General features: G+C 39.0%; 4 protein-coding genes across 10 annotated transcripts in view; 1 reads left to right on the top strand and 3 right to left on the bottom strand.

The window, feature by feature from the left end:
- Positions 1-313: 313 nt before the first annotated feature.
- LOC146465818 (uncharacterized) lies at positions 314-1,656 on the bottom strand. The gene is made up of 3 exons (XM_085128008.1): positions 1,111-1,656; positions 677-934; positions 314-521 (listed from the first exon to the last, which is right to left on the bottom strand). The coding sequence occupies exons 1-3, from the start codon at positions 1,392-1,394 to the stop codon at positions 356-358; spliced, it is 708 nt and encodes a 235-aa protein (XP_084984134.1). The 5' UTR covers positions 1,395-1,656; the 3' UTR covers positions 314-355.
- Positions 1,657-3,790: 2,134 nt separating this feature from the next.
- On the bottom strand, positions 3,791-9,091 carry LOC146465817 (H/ACA ribonucleoprotein complex subunit 2-like protein). The gene is made up of 4 exons (XM_085128292.1): positions 8,871-9,091; positions 7,289-7,358; positions 5,842-5,947; positions 3,791-4,726 (listed from the first exon to the last, which is right to left on the bottom strand). The coding sequence occupies exons 1-4, from the start codon at positions 9,058-9,060 to the stop codon at positions 4,601-4,603; spliced, it is 492 nt and encodes a 163-aa protein (XP_084984418.1). The 5' UTR covers positions 9,061-9,091; the 3' UTR covers positions 3,791-4,600.
- An 84-nt stretch (positions 9,092-9,175) lies between these two features.
- Positions 9,176-20,804, top strand: part of LOC146465815 (adenosine receptor A2b-like) — a 47,402-nt gene continuing 35,773 nt past the window's right edge. For 2 of the 7 annotated variants that reach the window (XM_085128287.1, XM_085128281.1), the window contains exons 1-3: positions 9,176-9,422; positions 9,494-10,130; positions 10,622-11,049. The gene's annotated coding sequence lies outside the window, so the exon portion shown is untranslated. Of the gene's footprint in view, positions 9,423-9,493; positions 10,131-10,620; positions 11,050-19,457; positions 19,769-20,804 lie in introns of those variants that run through there. The other 5 variants (XM_085128282.1, XM_085128283.1, XM_085128284.1 and 2 more) reach the window with 5 other exon arrangements.
- On the bottom strand, positions 12,420-16,992 carry LOC146465816 (uncharacterized). The gene is made up of 3 exons (XM_085128291.1): positions 16,913-16,992; positions 16,154-16,261; positions 12,420-13,451 (listed from the first exon to the last, which is right to left on the bottom strand). The coding sequence occupies exons 2-3, from the start codon at positions 16,224-16,226 to the stop codon at positions 12,769-12,771; spliced, it is 756 nt and encodes a 251-aa protein (XP_084984417.1). The 5' UTR covers positions 16,227-16,261; positions 16,913-16,992; the 3' UTR covers positions 12,420-12,768.

Genomic DNA, 20,804 nt, shown 5'->3' with positions numbered 1-20,804 from the left:
GGTCCTAGGCTACAATTTTATAAGTGGCACAAGAGAGGAGCAAATAAGCCCCAGAAAGACATTTGCACTTCCCTGTCACTATTATCTGAGAACAGGAACAATGCAGTTGTACATTGAGCGAACATTCTTAAAATATACAAATTTTTGCAATCTTTAATCTTTGTGATGTCAAATCAAGTTATCACAACTCTAGTGATTTCAAAGCAAATTGGTCTCAAATGCTTTTTTTGTTACTGACAACCCCCCCCCCCCCCCCCTCTGCTGTTAAAATAGATAAATATTGGTGTATTTATTATCAAACTTGTAAAACTAATGTATAATAAAAAGCATAGTAACAAATATTAAAATTTTTGCGCTACTGTTCTTCGTCCTGGGCAAACCCGGTATAAGATTCGTCCGCGGCGACTGGGAATTCTTTCCGTATGGCGGCGAGAGCACACGAGGGTAGCGGGACTCGTTTGTTTCCCATAAATCCATATACCAATCTGCAAAACTCTCTGTAGGCAATGCTTCGTAAGAATCTGTTAATGAAACATTAAGTGAAAGTGTAATTAGAAATACCTCACATGGAAACGTCAGCAGTTTATACACACCACTACAAAACCTAGAATTTTCTAAGGGCAAGGCGATTATTACGCGCCAATGCGCGCGAAAGAGTAATAAAAAATTATCTCACCTTCCTTCCGAGTCCCCAGTTTGGCGATATCGCTGGTTTGTTTTCGTTTTGAAACGATCAGCAGCCAGTCGTAAACTCCACCTTTGTAGGCAAACTGCGTTAAAACCAGGATGTTCCGTGATACAGTTGCGAACTAACTCAGTTTCTCGAACAACAAGCTCGCTGGACAAGGCTTCCTTGCATCCATCTAACTCCTGACAACAGTAGCACTCACTCAGATTTTGGAGGCAATCACGGCTGCAATTTCCACAGGAACACCTGAAATTATCACATTACGAAATTTAGACGGTATATTTCCTGAAATACACGACAAATTCTGTGAAACCCTCTTTGGTATGAAAGAACACGCGGTGTTTGCATCGAACCAAGTTTGTTTACACACAGGTACCGCGAATTAAATTCTTAGAAACGAACAATAATTCCAGGAAACTCACCAAGACTCCACTTGTACTGTGCCGTTAAGTCTACCTTGAAGCTCTTGTTCCAGCTTTCTGTTGTTTTCTTCTTCTTTTTCGTACCATTTTAACCATTCTTCGTCCGCCAAAGGTTCGCCCGCATAGGCGGCCATATCGCTATCATCGCTTGAATCTCGCGACTCGCGCTCCGCTTCGCTTTCTACTTCTACGGTAAAACAATCATCTTCAGAATCTAAATTCTCCTCCTTCTCTTCCTCGTTCTCCTCATCGCTTGACTCGAAATACTCATCTGATGAGGCCATGTTAAAATTTTCGCTTTCGACAATGCTGTCAAAACCCAGTCAAATGCTTATTGAAAGCATAGCGTGCTACTCAGCCTAGTCCTTGGATGACGTCACAGTATAACTCGATCCAGGTCCCCCAGATTCGAGGCCGTGGGTTTTAAGAAGACAAAGTTCAAACGGCTCTGGAAATGCGGGAATTTTATCAATCTCGATAATTTTTTCGAAAGCTTGACCGGGACAATTAGCAGATTTAATTTAGCGAAAAAAATTTTGGGGGGTTAGTTCCGAAAATGTGCGACCCCATTCTAGTAACTCTATTGAAAATGCAACCCCATTCTAGTCAATCCAGTCGTGAAAATGCGACCCCATCCAGCGGCACATCCCCATTAGCCTCTTATAAGGAAGTACCCCCGCCCGGGTATTAGACATGCACTCCGTTCAACTTTTGGGTAATTTACGTCTCAAAGTTGAGCGTGCAGTGCCAGTACCAGAGCGGTTATAAATATATTCAAAAAGCAGAACGAGGTTAATATTCAGTTCTGTTATTATGGCTAGCTCTTTTATATATTTACAGCAAAGTCTTCCGTAAAATTCCAAATTTTCATGGGCAGGTTTCGGGTAGAGGGAGCTTATATTTCTAGGGTTATTGCAAAATGGCTTGAAACACTCCGCTAAGAGCTTAAAACAGCCACCCTAACAGTCATTGAGCTCATATTCCGGGAACTTACCTTGGGAAGGATTACAAGGTGATGTGATTTTAGATGAAACGATTTCAACGCAACTCTGACGTTGAAAATTGTTATCGTGTAACAAAGCGCGAGGACAGGTTTTCAAGAAACAATGCATGTGTTGCGGCAACTCATTGCAAGTTTTTGATGTGTCTTCAAAAAACATGAAACACACATGAAAATGTTGGTTCAAAATCGATGCCTCGTGTTCCGTCAAAAATCGTTGTTCTAAAATCGTCACCTATCGCGCCTGATGTTTGAGGAGGGCGAGGGGGGGGGGGGGTGGAACTTATTTTTGGAATTTCATCATTTCTCTATTGGCAAATTGCGTGCTCCAAACTAACACGAAACTTGAGTAGAAACATCTTTTGTTTTTCATGCTATATTCGCAAATTAACGTTTTACCAAAATTGTTGGCCGAACATCCAGGAAAATGTTTGGCCTCGAACAAAATAGTAGCTAACAATCTTCTTTTGACCATTTTTCCATATAGCCTTGCGCAGCAGGCTTAATCGGGGACAGGGAAAGAGTAAAGTGGGTGACAAATGGGCCACTTTTCTCACTCCCCCTCCCCGATTACGCCTACGCAGGTTTGGAAACATAACTCTGGAAATCGGGAGTTGTCCATCTTAGACGTCTTGGAGAGCCAATCAGATTGTTCTTTTTTGTCGTGGGCCGGTATATAAATTAATTTTCTCGATCCCGTTGAAATTTCGATAAGAAAAAGAGGAAAGAAAGATTAATCAACATGATAAAACAAAATGATAGGAAAAAAACTAAGCAAATGCCCTGAAAGGATCTTGAGTCCACCACTACAAAGGTTCGATTTTAATACATCGTAAGGTTGACGGAAAGGGCGGATGTGGAGAAATAGCTCAATTTCAATAGGCCTTATCACGGTTTTCGACGCCATTTTGACGAGCTTGAAATAACAGTGTTCACTATGCAGACAAATGTATGGAAAGTTCAAAACAGACTGAACGCTTTCTGGCACAGCTACATCCCTCCAATTTTTTTTTTCTTAATCCTTTTTCTAGTGCCAAAAGTTTCCAATTCATGAATTTTTTAGAAGCGATGTTTTATTAAAATTATTTGACATCGGATTTCCATACAAACACTGTTATTTCAAGCCTGTTTGCCTACTCGTCAAAATGACGTCGAAAACCGTGATAAGGCCTATACTTCCATTCACTTTCAGGAGTATATTACACGGCTAATATAATACGCGCTTGAAAGGGATTGGAGAATTTTAAAAGCCGCTACCCCATGCATCCGGCCTTCCTAGTCTAGTCCCTGTCAACTACAGGTTTGACGGCATAAAGAGCGAAGTGGGTACATGTATGGAGTGCGAGAATTTGAAGTTAAAATAACACTACCTATCTCGTTTTTCCCCTTCTCTTGTCTTTCGCGTGTTTCGGCGAAATATTGAAAACTAATAGAGTGCGAAAATGAAACGCGTCCCTGCCTCGTTGCAAATTTGTCTCCGCATGTTATTTCCGCGTTTGCTCTCGTCGATTGGTTTGTTTTTGGCTTCATTTTCCTCGTTCCCAGTATCTTAGGAGCCTGAAACAGGTTAGCTTTTCTCCCCTTGGCTATCTTGCACAGAAAATGTTGCAGGGTATGGAGGCCATCGTTTTTGCTTACATTTATTCTATTAATACAACCGACGCAGACAGGAGACAAAAATAAAGAAATTATAAATTCGTTTATTCTCCACACTGTATGTACCACACTCTATACACAAAGATATTAAATGTATAAAGGTAAGAAACGATAATCTGTGGGCGTTTTCCATTTCAATTGTCAGAATTAAACTGCTTGGAGTGATCAAAAAATACCTTGATTGCATGTTACGGTAGAATACAACCTGGAAGTGTGCTCACTTGTTTGATAAAGCTTCAAAAAGAGGACGTGAGAGGACTGGGATGAGCACAAAGCACAATTCCATGTACTGCACAATTAACGTTACTAACAGTTAATGTAACAAATACTGTTGTTGAGCTAAAATCCTACTCAGAAGCCATTAGGAATAAGAATAAGCAGAAGCTGTTAGGTTTCTCTTTTTAGGTAAATTTGGGAAGACATCTCTGCAAACTTTCGCTAATACACGATAATTTAAGAGCCATTTTGTACTCCTGCCAGTAACTCAAAAACCCTCTTATGAGGGAGTTCTTGTCATCATTGTATGTATTCCTATTCCCGAACAGGGTTCAATCGAATGCACCTTTAGTCAAATTACCCAATAACCTGCAAACAGGCTTCCTGGGTGCTCTCACCTGTTTGCAGGCTATTAGTCAAATAGGACACAAAACAATTCATAAACACAAGTATTTGAAAGTTAAATTTTCAGCCACCTTACTTTTCCCTTACACTATGTTGACAGATTATGGGAATACAGCCCTAATCAAGCCTTCTTGCTGACAGCACAGTACATGGAGTTGAAGGGTATAAATAAACAGCTGGTAAACTGAAATCAATGTGTTCAACGACAATATTTTACAAAGGAAGAGGAAGGCCCTTCACTTCCTCTAAACACTCTGTATAATGTTCTTTGAAGTCTTCATGAGACTTCACCAACACTATGCTTGTGGGTCGCTTGGTCTGGCTGGCAGCTCCTAGGTCCTAGAATAATACAAATTTAATGACAGCATTTTATCTCAGTTGAAAGATTTAAAGGTTTCTAATTGAGGGAAAAATGAAGGAAGAAATGACACTTAAATTAACACAAAGTAGTCTGCATGTACATGTACATGTACTTTCCCACTACAATAATTTACATAAGTAGGTAAATTATGATCATCCGGGAGAGTGTAGTCCTGAGAAGGACTATTTGAGGTGACTTTGACTGATATTTGACAACCTGAGCGGAAGTCATCTTCAGAGTCAAGTGAATTGTGGAACGTAAGTAGACATGGTATATGTATCTCTAGTGGTGAACGTGATTGGTCAGTGATTCAAGTCAAGATGTTATTGGTCATTTGTCAGTAAGCCCCGATATTATTGGCTGTGAAGTGATTGGTGCAGTTCTATCACCACATGTACCAATAAAGTCTTACCTTGACTAAAAAAAAAACACCTTCTGTAAGAGGGAAGCCCTCGTAATTGGACATTGCATTGAGGTTCCAACCATAATATACTTGCATAACTAGTACACTTTTAGTGTCCTCTCGACGGACCCAGAGACATGCATGTAGCTAAGAAAAACCTCTGCAGGCTCAGTAATGAACCCAGCTGGTTCATTTGGACTGTACACCTTTAAAATTAGCTTCAAGTACAGTGTATTTGTGTTGAAATTTCAGCCAGTGACAAGATCTTTTTCAAACAGTGAAATTAACCGGTAGCAGGCTCTTAGTAACATCCCTGTAGACCTTATTCATAAGTGGCCGCCAGTAAATTATTCTTTTATTTTTATGATTATTAGCCTTACTAGTCTTGTAAGCATGTGCAAAATTCTATAGACATTTTACTCTAAAATGAGGTAAGGGATAATTAACATACATTCTAAAAGGATAACAGCCTAATAGCCTTCATTTATGGAAAAGGTCTATAGGTAGACACTTCCAGAGCTGTCCCAGTGGTGTCCTTTTATGGGCAGTTTGTACATTATCAAGCATTTGGAGAATGGAAGCAAAGGAAATTAATAATCAAAGGTTTTTCTTGATATATCATATGCTGAACAGTAATAAAAACAAGAGATCAATTTTTTCAAAAGAAAAAATAAGAAAAACAGAACTTACAAATTTGGATGGCACATATGCATATGGAACTTTGTTGTCTTCGCACGCTATTGGGATGTGAGATATGACGTCAATTGGGGAGATATCACCAGCAATAACCACAAACCTACAAGCCAAAACATATTCTAATGAGTGTCAGTTACCTACAAAATTAATACAAATTGGATGAGGCATGTCCTGTCTTTTTCCCGTGCTTCTCTGGGTTTTGTTATTGTTATGATATTTTTTGTTGTTACCTCCTGCAGTGTGCAAGGGATGCCATGAGGTTAATCATGAAATTTTAAATTCTAATCAAGTCAAGCATTGTCTGTAGTACATCCAGTGCAGAGGGTAAGGGTTTGAAGGTTTTCTGTGTCATGAGGATTTGAAGTGTAACCCTCTTGTGTCATAGTCTCCCACGCAGACGTTCTTAGGGGTTCGTCACGCGTTCCTGCCCCACGAATGTCTGCTGAAACGAACAGCCACTTCTGCTCGTCGACTGCGGACCAATCAGGAGCCGTTTCCCAACTTTGGGTAAACTCGTGTTTAAGTCCGCCATCCTGTCTAGGGTAATATTTAATATTACCCTAGACAGGATGGCGGACTTAACTGTGGTTTTTGGTCATGTGTGCCAAACGTTTGGTATTAGGGAGTTGAATGCATATCAAAGAGAAGTCATAGTGCAATTTGCGCAGAAGAAAACTAATGTGTTCGTAAACCCTCCAACTGGTTATGGAAAGTCGCTTATTTATCAAGCTCTATCGTTGGTTTACAATTCAATTCTTGAAGCTGCTGGTCACTGATTGTTGTTGTGATTTTCGCCGCTTGTAAATCTTATGAAAGACCAGGTAGACAAATTGGCAAATCTTGGAATTCGCGCCGCTTCTCTCAGTGAAATCACTGAAGAAAATGCAGGGTGTTGTGGAAGGAAAAATTTCAATCGCAATACTATATGCACGTCCAGAAGTGAAAATATCTCCACGGGTGATGATTTCCGTTGTTTCGCAGTATGTGATTGGCTTTACTTGTCATAATGAGTCAATGCTGATTGGTCTGTTCAGACAAAGGCAATTTGCAGGTGAACGGAAGTGGCTGTTTGTTTCAGCAGACATTCGTGGGGCAGGAACGCGTGACGAACCCCTAAGAACGTCTGCGTGGGAGGCTACTTGTGTCATTAAAGTTTGAAAATTAAGTTCCCTATGTATCAATTAAAGGTCCCCATAGGCCAAAGGGTTTTGTGCTGGTGTGCCAGGGTTTTGATTATGGATTTCAAAAGCTTGACGTACTCAGTATACAGGCACATGAAGTGTGAGACATGTACATGTAACATTCTCAGCAACGTCATGCATGCAGTGATAGGTTTAAAGGAAATTCAAGAACAGAATACACTAGTTTGACCTGTAAAAAAACCCAATCTAAAAAAGCTTTAAATTCCAAAAGAAACAAGTGACAAAGAAACAAGTCTCACCCTTTCTCTCCTTTCCTTAGAGCTTTAGCTACTTCTTTGACTCCTCTCCTTAAGCTCTTGACTTTTGAAGCTGCAAGTTAAGGAAAAACAACTTTTCATAGTTTTTTCTGGAAATACGACCTAATAAGTGAAGCAGGTTTTTTGTCAGTTTAATTAACTCCAGGGATAGGCTATATATATGTAGGTATGTGAGGCCCTAAAGTGCGTAGTTTTTGAGCCATTTTGGTCTGAAATAGAGTATAGATTTTAACCATTTTCGTCTGAAAATCTGGCCAGGTCTGAAAAGGGGTACCAAAAAATTAAATGTTTTGGCCCAAAATACATGTAGGGTCAGGGTTTGGAGAAAGAAGCCCTACACCCCACCAAAAATTCTAAGGAGTACCTTCAAGGAGGGAGTGGGGAGGGAGGGGGGTGGGTGGGTTACCTTATCACTACTCTTGTGTCATAAAGAAAAAGAATGCCTGAAGAATAGTCTAGAATACCTCAGCTATCAACCATTTGATTTGTTTCAATCAACTGATAGTAGAAGTAGATATTCCCCAAATGTGTTGTTACAGACAACATTCATACCCCACCCACACGACCCAAACAGAATGAAGCAGCAGACTATAAATACCGAACAGTTAACTCAACTGCTGTAATGCAAGCAACTACAACTACCGGCATGACAGGAAGTGTGCTTTTAGCTGAGACTGTGTTGTTTCAAAAAATTCAATATCCATAAAAATCCCACCTTTCTGGAAATTTCAATCTACCTGTAATTCCATTCTTTCCTTTAAAAATGTTGAATCTAGACCCCCTCCTCCACTCTCTTGGAATTACCAACAATGACCTTCAATGAACTGTAAATTATATTTGATTTTTTTCTCATCACTGTATGTGCTGTTTCCTTTATACTAATGTGTGTGTATAAAAAATAACCATCCCTGTAAATATTCATGTGGGTTAAATAAAATTGACTTGACTTAACTTAAGGGGGGGGGATAGGGTGAGACCGATTGCAAAAAGCCAATTATTTTGTTGATTCCTCTTCTCATATCTGAGAATTTATATTACTGTAGTAGAACTTAAATATATGCAGTATGTTCACGATGATTTATTTATGTGAAGCCTAGCTTTATGGTATGTTTACTTGTGTATAACACCCTTGGAAGCCAATAAGAATTGAAATGATTTTATACCCTAGAAAGCATAACTTATGTGTTTAAATGTAAGGGGACCATTGTAATTGGCTCTTGCTGTAGTGGCTCCCCTGCCTGACTGTCTTCTGTATATTTATTTCATGGCAAAGCTCAACAAATAATAATAATAAAAAACCTGACAACATTCAGGTAAATTTTGGGACTCAAATCACAAGTCACAACAATATAAATCGTTGCGTAAACAAAACTATAAACAACAGCTGAAGATTTCTAATATGACTTCAATTAATGACTGAAGAAGCCTAAAGCTTTCGAATACCATTACATTTAAGCATTTAAAGCGTTACAATCGCAAGATCGTTAAAGGATCATCACAGACACCTAAGAACTTGATCAAAGCAAATCAGATCGGTATCACCTTCAACATTCCTGATGCTAACCTTTTTTCACCGTTTTGTACAACCGTTTAGTGAGTTTTCGCCCAGCGAGCGGATTAGCAATTGCACAGACTCTCTTCACAAGTTCATCGTAGTCTAAGGTAGGCTCGTCTTTCATTGTTTCGTCCTTATTTTCGTCTCCTTCGGCTTCTCCACCTTCGCTCTCCCTCTTTTTGTCCTTCGACCTCGCCATGTTGTTTGCAAACGCACGTGGGAATGAGCCGAACAACAAAGGACTGGGGATGAAGTGAATAAATTAACAAGTTATTCTCTTTGCGTCGTGACTCCCGGCGTGACCGGCCGTCAGTTTCAATTTGATTGATTTCTGCAACAGCTCTGCGAATTTGCCAAAATTTTCTTTCATTTCTGTCAAGCTTTTTTGTTTGATGAATTTAATTTGCTTTTCTTTGGTTTTGAGTAACTTATTGTTTTATTCTGTGTTAAGGAACTATGAAATTTATCTCATAAAACTTTCTTTTCAAAAATCGACTGGACACGAAGGCCGTTCGCCCTTGCAAAAAAAGTCCGCAGTGTATCTTTGTGGTCGTAAAAGAGGTACTTATGTCTGAATTTTCTTGTTTATCATCTTTCTGTCATAAATCTGAATTATTAAAATTCTGTTCCAGGGAGGCTGGGAGCTTTGAAACCAGTCAGTGATGTTTTCGTTTTTATCTGAGTGTCACGCAACACAGCGTGACACCTGAACAAAAAGGACTGCAGCAAAAGAAGCACTGCATGCTCACATGAAAGATGGTGGACTGTTTGCTGATGGTGATGGTATATGAAGGTTAAAAAAACTGGTCTAATGTATACTGCGTGCTCAAGCAGGGAAAGCACAAATGCAAACATAACTATGAGCTATAGAAATATTTAAATACACATGTAAATAAAACAGAGTTGTAAGATTTCAGCTATAGGGAAGTGCCTCTCAGACTTTATCAGGATAACCAGTGCATGCGGATGGGGGAGATTGAAGGCTGGCCGCAGGTGGCAATTATCTGCCTGTAATGGGGTCTTTTGGCTGTTGTGGTGGACTTTGTAACACATTTCCCAGACATTTAGTGAGTAGAATCTTTTGAGCATCTACAAATGCCCTGTAGTGGGGCATTTGAACTGGGTTCAAATGCCAAGTGCCTTTGTGTGGCCTCCTCTCCACTCTCCCTCTCCCCTCCTCCCCTATAACTTAACATTGATAGTTGCAAATTCCTGTAATGCAGGCTACACTCCACTGAACTCAAACATAACTTCAAGTACATTAAAAATGTTGGGTGTGTAGCCAGGCATGTTAAAAAGAATTAAAAAGTTGTTGACACTGGCTAAAAAATATATATATATTGGACGTTTCGGCCACTACTGTTGCCTTCTTCAGCAAAGATAAAAAATGCAAATATAACGGCGTCCTGCTAGAAATATATACAACGATGTGTGAGGCTTGGCATTCCGTGCGCGATAAGAACTCCATAAATGAACATATAGCGCTTCCGAACATATACAATAACATTAAGAGTTTTTAGCCTTTTTAATCTTTTTTAGTCTTCACAATACCCTTACACCACTGTTACACTTTTAAATTCCATCGAGGTGTGATTTATTTATTTATCACACATCGTTGTATATATTTCTAGCAGGACGCCGTTATATTTGCATTTTTTATCTTTGCTGAAGAAGGCAACAGTAGTGGCCAAAACGTCCAATATATATATATTTTTTAGCCAGTGTCAACAACTTTTTAATTCTTTTCAAGTACATTGTAGAAGAAAAAGGAAATATTTCCTTTTGTGGCACGTGTATATATACTTGCACTTTTGCTTGTTTTATCCCCGCTCACACATTGGTATCTTTTGCTGATCTGCAGTATGTACTTATCATGCTCATGCTTGCATCTTATATGGTGTACCTACCTCCTCATCGTAGAACACTTCCACACTGTTTAATCAGCATGACTTTAATAGCTATGTTAATTTTTTATTGACAGTCCTTAACCTGGGCTATCACACTTTCCACCTGCTACCATGTGGATTCCACTGTACATTACAAGAATCACATGTCACTGCGGTGGGGAGTGGATGTCTGCCCCAAGGGGGATGATGGAGACACTACCAACATATATGACAAGATATAACCCCATTGGATGTGCTAAGTGGGGAGTGGGGTTCTTTAATCTCCATCGACCATAACAGAGGTGAGATGTGTTGTTTAATCTGAGATCAATAATTTCTTATAGGGAGTAGGAAGTGTGGGGGGGGGGGGGGGAGAAGAAAGGCTAGTAAAAATCTGTGTTACAGTTCACATCAAATTGATAGTTTCTTTTCTCATCTCTGCAAAGTGTTGAGTGTCCATTGGTTCGTCAGAGTCCTTTATTTCTAAGATGATCCTCCAATTTCTCCTTCAAATTTCACTACCCCACCCTACCTCCTAAAAATGATGGTTCTCTGAAGAGCACGTGATGGATCTTCAAGGTCATGTTTCATTGGCTTTTAGTTGGAGCTCAATCATGCAAACTCACACTTTACTGTTTCACAGACACTGCTAAAGGAACAGATTGATTGATTTGCATTGTAGACCGAGGTGTTCATTTTATGGAAGTTATGCAAACAATCAAGCCATCCTTAATAGGGAGGGCTGTTTGCTTAGAGGTACACAGCAAGCAGTCCCTTTCTGGTTAGTTGTGAGGTCGCACAAAATATCCAAGCGCGAAAAAGTGGAGCGAACTAGTCTCTTCTCATTTATTCCTCCTCGCTCCAGTCTTGCTGTGAGCGCAGCCTCTCGACTAACCAGAAAAGGACTACTTGCAGTCCAGCTTAAAGGGCTAGGTGTCAATACTTAACTGCTTTCCACTTTGACATTACAAAACATTTCAAACATTTCAAGCCAGTCATGTATACCAAAACAGTCTGAATGTAAGCCAATCTGAATATCAGCCCACCCAAATTTAAGCCCTCCCCCTTCCCGCAGTCTCTGATGCCACAGTTACCTACTTTAACCAATTTTGTGGCGAAAATTTCCCTCCACAAGCCCCATCTCTCACTCCTAAAAATAAGCCCCCACCCCTGCGTTTCTAGTACAAAATAGCAAACACCTTGCTGCAGTGACAATACTCAGCATTTCAGAATTACTAAAAATATTAAGCATAGACACTCATGGGTGGGGGAATGCAACCGGAAGTTGAATGTTTTCCTTCTGACACATTCTGATGCCATAGCATCTTTATTGACAAGCCCCTGGACACGAAAATAATAGTCTTTCATTCCTTGGTAAAGGGAACAACAAGCCAACTGGAACATTTTACTTCCGGTTACCGTCTATGACTCACGAACGTCTGTCCGTAAGTTCCTAGTAATCGTTTTACGATAAACTTCATACTCGTGCAATGAACCGTGAGCATCTACTAAAATAATACTGTTGGATCCGCGCACTTTATTAGGTTATGTTTGCTATAGATTGATGGCCAGTTTACTTATGATTTTCAAGACTATCAGCTAAAGGTGTTTTGGAGGTGTTTGCAATGTTTGGATCAACGTATGTGAAGATTCACTAAGACGGACAACTCTCTGACTGCGTCAATCCAAAAATAATTCTTTATTGGAAAGCCTTAAAATGACTTGTGTGTAACTTTGAGCAAATGAACCCATCATGTCATTCATAGAACACATAGACCTGTCTTAAGCACAATGTCTTCGTTTGTTTAAAGTTATCGTTAACGAATGTTGCGGTTAATTTTACAAACTATTTTTGCCTAATAAACATTCTTCAAGGAATGAAATGAATGTCCTTTGGTACCTTTAGTCCCTTATACCCTGTTACATGTAACAATCAACACGGAGGTTAGCGCAACGTTTAGTGCAGTTTGTTATAAATGGTTTAGTTTGTCAGTCGAGTCAAAAGAAGCTAATTTAGCTCTTTACTGTTTCTTCTCCTCCTTCTTGGGAGCAGCAGCAGTTTTCTCTTCCTCGTCAGCCTTCTTCTCCTCGGGCTTCTTCTCATCTTTTTCAGCGTCATCATCGTCATCATCATCATCATCGTCGTCGTCGTCATCGTCATCTTCTTTCTTGGGGGCATCTTCCTTCTTATCATCTGTCTTCTTTTCCTCTTCTTTCTTTTCGTCTTCCTTCTTGCCTCCCTCGCTGCTGTCCTCCTCATCTTCGCCATCATCCTCATCATCACCTTCATCCTCATCATCGCCATCATCTTCATCATCCTCGTCATCTTCATCATCTTCATCATCTTCATCGTCTTCATCATCTTCATCATCCAAGTCGCTCAGCTCATCGTCATCACCTTCCTTCTCTTTGTCCTCCTTATCGGCTTCCTTATCTTCTTTGTCTGCTTCCTTATCCTCCTCTTTCTCCTCTTTGTCTTCCTTCTCCTCCTTGTCGTTGACCTTCTCGTCCTCTTTCTTTTCGGGGGCGTCAGGATTGTCCTCCTTGGTCTCTTCATCCTTTGCTCCATCGCTGCTGTCCTCGCCGTCATCTTCATCCTCTCCATCATCCTCGTCATCTTCATCATCTTCGTCATCACTGCTGTCAATGTCATCATCCATGTCACCGTTGTCTTTGGGTGCTGTGTCTTCTTCCTTCTTTTCTTCTGCGGTTCAATCAAACAGAACGTATGTAAGTTATTTTAAGCGGTTTATAATTTTCTGTTGTAAAAAAAAAAAATAAATAAATAATCACTGTGTACGTTGGCAGCACACGCCGGCAAGAAACACAAATAATCAATCACACTAGAATCAAACACGGTTTGTAGGCGCAGCGAGACGTTTGCGACGAGGACACAGTTTTGGATTTATTTCTCATTTGTTGACAAAGTGGCTCGAGTATTTGTATCCAGTGACAGAGCGTAGCAAAGCCAAATCAAAGCAAATTCACTTTGTAACCCTTGTAAACCAAACCGCGGCGACTGAACCAACGGAGATTGTGTTATATATCTATTGCTTTCTTTGGATTTAAATTTAAGGGAGAAGTCCTCTATGAATATGGTCATTCAGAGAGATTTAACAGTAGTCAGAAAATCTATTTTGAAGTATACTTTAAAAAAGAGCATCAACTGGCTTCCCCTTACCCTCCCCTCCCCCCCTTCTCCACCGAAAAGCCAAATACGCAGGCTACACACGTGGCACTGTTCAACCTTCGCCGTTTGATTGGTCGAACAGCAGGATTTTCCTCAAACACAAGAGTTAGAACTAGAAACTTGGAGCCAATTATATTTTACGATCATTATAACAAAAGGAATTTCTTGGAGCAGAGACAGAATAACACATTTGCGGCTAGCTTAACATTTTTAAATATTAGATTAACTTGAGAAACGAGTTCAGCAATGAATTCGCCACTCTGAATTTAGCATGAAAGTAAAGATTCATAGAGATCCCATTTATTAACATTGCAAAATTGCAATTTTTACCAAGAAATGTTTGGCGTGCGAGCAGTGATAGCCCGCTGGCAATACCTTCCTTTGGGGAATCGTAAATTTCAAACTTCTGTATTTCATCGATTTTGAAACAAATCTCCACGAAACTTTACATTTTTGCGAACTGTCGCATAGCGTATCATTTCATCGTTTTCTTTGTTAAAAATGTCACGTCTTCCGCGAATTGTGTTATTGGGCTCCCCTAAGGCAAGTAAATTACATCTGTTGAAGTTAATATTATTTTTTTGAAATTACTAAATTAGTGTAGTTTTAACCCACATTATGATTTTCATATTGCTCAAAAATGTCGTACTTTTACTAAAATGCCTTATTGCTGTTCTGTTATCAAGAAATGTCGGCAGTATTGCTATAAATGGAACTCAGTTTAAAGGAATGGTTTGCGCATGTGAAGACCTAAGCCCTTTTGCTCAAGTCCGCCATGTTAGATGCTTGCTCGATGGACAGGGGTTGATGTTTTCGTTGATCGCATTATGCAAGCATTCCTTGCAAACCTTCGTTTTTGTCGTTAGCTTTAAAACACTAAGAAGAAAGTTTTCACTAATGTTTACGTTAAAGGTGCATGTTGAGTTCGGAATTCACCATCTCAAGAAGCGCAGAAAAAAAGCCCTTCTTTTTATACCAACACGCATACGTGTAAATTGGTTTTATTGTTAATGCTATCACCAGTTTGTTATCGCGTGTTAACAACAGGCACTTACTGGTAACCTTACTGAATTAGTAATCTGCTTGTAAACATGAACAGGTGATCTCCATAATCAGACAGGCGGCACGTTGTAACCTGTTGCTTTTGTACAAACATCCATCTCGAACGATTTTCAAGTTAAAACGTCAATGTTCAATACATAACTAAGATAAACGCTACTGTCAGTTGCTGCAAATATGTATTTGGTGTTGTCGTTTTTCTTACGCTGTCGTGAAGACCTCATGAGCTAAGACAAGGTGATAGTAGCATAAGTGCTACTAAAAAATAATTTTAAATCTGGCGAAAAGAGAAATCATGTGGTTTCCCCTTGGTTAAATGTCAACTGTCGTTTTCGTGAATGAAAAATCGAAAGGAAAGGATTCCTGTTCTGTGCCCGAGCCTTTTCAATCCGACAACTACTTTTGTTATTACAGGAGTAACCAGGAGATACGTGACTTAATTCAAATAGTTGTTTTGAATTAAGTGAGATCAACAAAATGAGACGTAATGGAATTCAAAATAAAATAAAGGTTAGAAAAAATGAAAATTTAAATGATGGATTCTTTGACATGTTCTGATTAGAGTTCATCTAGTTAAAAGTCTTACTCAAGTCGATCATTTTTTAAGCTGAGTTAAAAAATGTTGGTAAATTTTATCTTTTTAAACGGAGAACAACTGAAAATTGCCTATTATTTTTAAACAAACTACACTTTCAAGAATAACAAAGGAGTAAATTTTCAGGCTTCTCGTGATTTCGTTCCGGTGTTTGTCTTTTTTTCTTTTAGGTTAAGCTCATGCGTCTCCGTTCCTTCGTCTTTCGGCATTTGAAGATGAGAAAATACGAATTCCTTTTTCACTCTGACGTGTTAAGCTTTTTGAGAGAAGTCGACGTATCAAAAAAGCTGGAAAGGTCTTTGTTGTCGTACTTGGATCAGCTTTGGTTGAAATACATTTAAGAATATCATAACCAAATTCTAGTTTCAAATTTGAGGCAAAGGACGATCTTTGGACCTAACCTTTAAAAACCAGGACATTCGAGGTCCTTCTGATTAATTAAATCCATCCCATTCTCCAGACTTAAATTTATTTCGAATTAACGTGGCCCTCGTTATAAAAACACAAAATGAAGCATTTTAAGTTTGAAGTAAGGAGCTGAGAACAGCTTATTAGATCATACCTGGGGCTGGGGCCGCCAGTGTCATGTGAAGAGCGATGCCAAAGATCAAGCAAAAAAGAGCTAGGTACTTCATTTTTGATTTGTGGTTAGTGCCTTCCGAGCCTTGTCCTGAAAGAGAGAAAAGCATTGATGAAAACACACAAAAATAGACACTTTTCACGATGATGTGGCAGGGCGAAGCCACCGTAAACTTGTATACCTTGAGTTATATCATTTGTATCACGAAACTGTGGACTTGATGTCTCACGTCTTGTGAAAGCTTTGTGTTAGATCGTTTATTTAAAGGAGTAGTTTTATATAAGTATCAAAGAACGCCACGATTTTAAAAAGGTCTTTTCTGGGGTGACGTATCTACTCAAGATAAAATGAAGATTAAGTAAAATCGAGCCATACCCTTGATGCCTGGATTGTCTCCACGGGATTTTTATATTGTTCAGAATTATTTACTTCTTACAGAACTATGTACTTCTTAAATTGTTAGACCTCATATCCAATCTGAACAAAAAGTTCAGACTGAGTTTAATTCCAGTTATTCTCAATTTGCCTGTTTTGTTCGAATAATTTTTTTCTAGTTTCAGTCCTTTTGATTAATCCTCATCGGACGATACCTGATTGTGGTGTTGCTTGAAGCTCTTCTAAAACAACCGAAGCTGGTTTAGTAATAGCCGTCTTTAAACTAAAAAGGATTTGAGGAGGTTTTGGTATCTCGTATATGTGTTAGTCGTGTGAGTTTTAAGAGTAAAGACGTTTCAAACTAACCTTTCTTCTCGAGTTCTGATGGCTTCCTCTCTGATAGAGATCTCTTGTGAAATGGCCAAATGATGATCTAACCGATTTTAGAGGTGTGAAGTGATTAACTATTAAACAGTAACGGTTGTAAAGATTACGTTTCGTGTTAGCTAGTTTGAAGCAGGTTATTTGGCATTCGAATCAAAACACTTCTTTAGCCTTCCTGGTACGTGACTCCATGCTGAGTGATGATTGGTTAACGTGATCAACCTGGTTTAATGCTGAGCCAATGAGCTGCGATCACAAGTCAACGCTCATGGAAACATATTTAAAGTTTATGTTAACGCCTAAGATATTTTAATTTACATCATGGTTGCACCAGCAAGGTGTTTACATATTTACAAACTGGTTGCGTGGGCTTTATCATCCAATCAGAGAGCTATTAGTCGCTTTAGCTTTTGGTAATTTTTTTTGCATATCATTAATTGAGGTACACGTTGTGATAACAAGGTGTTTTTTGCCCTTGATAGGTTTCATTTTCTCACTTATCGATTACATCAATGTTGTTTTCTTTTTTCTTACCCTTCTCTCTTCGAATAAGTTTTGCAAGTTCCTTATGGCGTTTTTCTGTGGTAAATTCCGACTACTGAAATGTTTTTGCAAAGGAAAAACATAACTGTATGGGATGACGGAGAACTACCCGTCTCTTTTATAACTTTGTGGTCTTAAGTTGCCCTCTTCTCTAATTCGAAATGATCGTGAGAAACGTGATCATAGAAACCGCAAATGACAATTTGCAAAAATTCACATCTGGTTGTGTGACCATTGAATAATCGTACAGAAAACGATACCAAATCTCAAAATCTTGAAAGATGTTTTGAAACATAATTTTGTTTTGATCAGTAGAAACTGCATTTGCCTAGAGTACCCGCGTTTTCCTTGATTTAACAGCTCAAAACATCATCCTTTTCTACCCTTCAGCAGGAATTCTCGAACATTAGTACTGAAAAATTTAGTTAAATCTTCTCGAAAGCGACTCAGAGCTCTGTGTGGAACAGAAAGCTGGTGGCTTAACCCTTTAAGCCCTAATATCAAAGAACAAATTCTCTTATCTTGTCTCCATACTTTTCTTACAAACGTACTGGGGAGAAGCTTTGTAAAATATCAAGGAAATTCACCTGAGTGATCATATCCTTAATTCTCATGACCTCAGATGTTGAATAAGCATTGATAGCACAAGGAGAAATTTGATGCCGATCACTGTTAGGGCTTAAAGGGTTAAAGGCTGCCTTTATGAAATCCCTTTTGAACGAGTTACGATCATTTATTTTTCGAGCCCCAATTAGCCTACACACCATGTTAGTGAGCGATAAGTTAAGGGGACTATGTCACCCCAGGCGCATGCGCTCGTTGATAAGAAGCACTTTGAAATCGTTGGCCCAACTTTTTCAAATACCGTCGGAGAGTTCAAGAAGCTGTTTTCATCTGTTTGAATCGCGTTCTTCTTCGGAAAGTTGGCTGAATTTTTTATTTACAAACCTTCTTTAGTAATTACAGAAGCCGTTTGTTGCGATATTTTTGAAAGCTTTTGCAATGGTGGAAAAGCAAAATTCTGACTATTCTTATTCCGTTTCAGAAATAACAGAATTATTTAACTAATTAGCATTACGTTTACGGTAAACAGGAAACGACAAACGGCAGAAATGACCACGTGACCATGTTTACCCTATATTTGGCGCTCGCTGTTTTCAGTTTCTCGGCAAATTGGGTAGATTAGCATTAGCATCAAAGCTCAGAATTATTTTGTACTATTCTGTTCGTTCCCAAAACAGAATAAGTCCCCAAACAGCATGGATACTGTCTATTCCGTGTATCCCTATACCGGTATAGTCTTAAGAGAACGCGACCTGGATTTCCTTATTCAACAAACAATGAGCTCTGTGGCGCTGCGGCAATAGGGGCTTTAGGGAACTTTAAAACTGTAAGCGTTGTTACCCGGAAATGTTTTACTAACTCTCTTTTATCCACTTTTCTCAGCTACGTTTGTAGCTTAACTCAGCTCGTTCAATTGATAGCAAACTTTTGAATAAGCAAAGGCGGAACATCTTCAGGTCTCCTGAATTGGCTTTTTCAGAAGCATTAGAAATAGACTTGAATGACAATTAGTAAAATTAGGCACGTAGGCTCAAATTCATTCATTGATCCTTCATCCTTGACAGAATGAAGTGAGTCTGTGTTTTTGGTTTTTGGTTTTAATTTAGTGCTATTGATGAGTCATTAATCATCATCATCAGTGGTTGATGCCCAACTCTGAGACGCAAATGGAAGAGATTCTCTGGCGCACTTCGAAAATTAATTAATTTTTTAATTAGATTTCGGATAAAAATAACGCTATTAAAATTCCTAAACGTTTTGAACGTCGTCAGTTGAGAAAACAACTGAATTGTACTTGATTGGCAAGTTGAAATTGAAATTGATTGGCAAATATTCGAAGTTTAATAGAGTTAATTTTCGGTATTGTTATTGTCTAGCAGATGATTCTACAATCTGTGGTTTAAGAGCCTATCATTCCAAGATTTCAACGTTGAAATTAAAATGAAACATACGTTTCCTCCGCTTTTTGCTACTGCAAAGTCTCCACTGCATTTTGCGACCTTTTTTGCATAAAAAATAAATCAAATTGACGCTAATTTCGCCTAAATTAGTTATATGACGTGAGTCAATGTCGAGAAATCAGTGTTGTGTATCGAAGTTTCAAGGCAAGGATAATTCACAACTTCCGCTCTTCTTAGTCCTTGTTATTGAAGACACTGTTTATCGTTGCGTTTATATCAGTTAAAGCGCTTTTCTGTGGTGAAGGATATTCTCGTAACGAGGGACATAAAGGTAAGCTCGAACAAGTGTAGTAAATAAGTCCGTATGGCGGAATCAGTATTGGCCATTAGGAGCCAGAATCGATAGAACCTCAGTATTGGCAAAAAGAGACACGGTCCTTAATCGATCGAGGATTCGAGGACAAAAAAATCAAAATTGAATAAGTCCGTTACTTGAGACTGCAGGGCTTCAGTTGCGTATGCATGCCCTTCGAGAAATGATTTGATTGAATTCACGCACCCAATATGGTGGGAGAAATTCAGAGAAGAGTTACACGTATGGTCAAAATGCAATGATATCATACAGTACTTAACGTTTCTTGATAGACTGTCTCGGCAACACTGCGAATTTATTTTAAAACTTCATTATTGCACGGGTCACTACCACATTTCTATTCACATGCCATAACCAGACTGCGTCTGTGTCATCGCTTAGCTTTGAGTTGAGCTCACATTCCTTGGTGCGTAAAAATAGACTTGGCGAACTAATTAGTAAAATTTAGGCTTGGCCAAATTCACTGGAGAATATGCACTTCATCCTTCACAGAATGATTGAGTGGTGTTTTGTCAGTAGGACTTTCGAGTGCTTTTAGAAAATAAGTTATCCATTTACCAGGTTTTGGAAATAAAGGATGGTTAAAGTTTTGAACGAAATTCGTCGAGGAAACTTTGAACTTGATCCAGTTGATTCTCCGGATGAATGTAGAAAATATTCCAAGTCTATCAGCTTCGAAATTCCAACTCGGTAATACATGCTTAAAGTGAAGTTTAAGAGGCTGTTCAGTTAAGGATTGCGACTTTGAAACCGAAATATAACTTATTCAGCTTCTGTTTTACATTTCCTAATATCATTACAACTTATGCCTCGTCCAATTAATGCAACTAACGGCTGAAATCGATGAAGTGAAAATTATTTTCACGTTTGCATACATGGTTTCTTTGGCCCTAAGCGTCTAACTGTTTACATGTGTGATGCAAATTAATGTCAAAACCGCATTGTTGTGTATCGAAGTTGCGAATCAAGGATGAATGAGACATAGACTAGCTAA

Source organism: Pavona decussata, unplaced genomic scaffold (genome assembly GCF_977016875.1).
Source record: "Pavona decussata unplaced genomic scaffold, jaPavDecu1.1 SCAFFOLD_155, whole genome shotgun sequence".
Classification (NCBI taxonomy): domain Eukaryota; kingdom Metazoa; phylum Cnidaria; class Anthozoa; order Scleractinia; family Agariciidae; genus Pavona; species Pavona decussata.
Note: the sequence above shows the minus strand (reverse complement) of the source record. Positions and strands in the feature narration are given on the sequence as shown.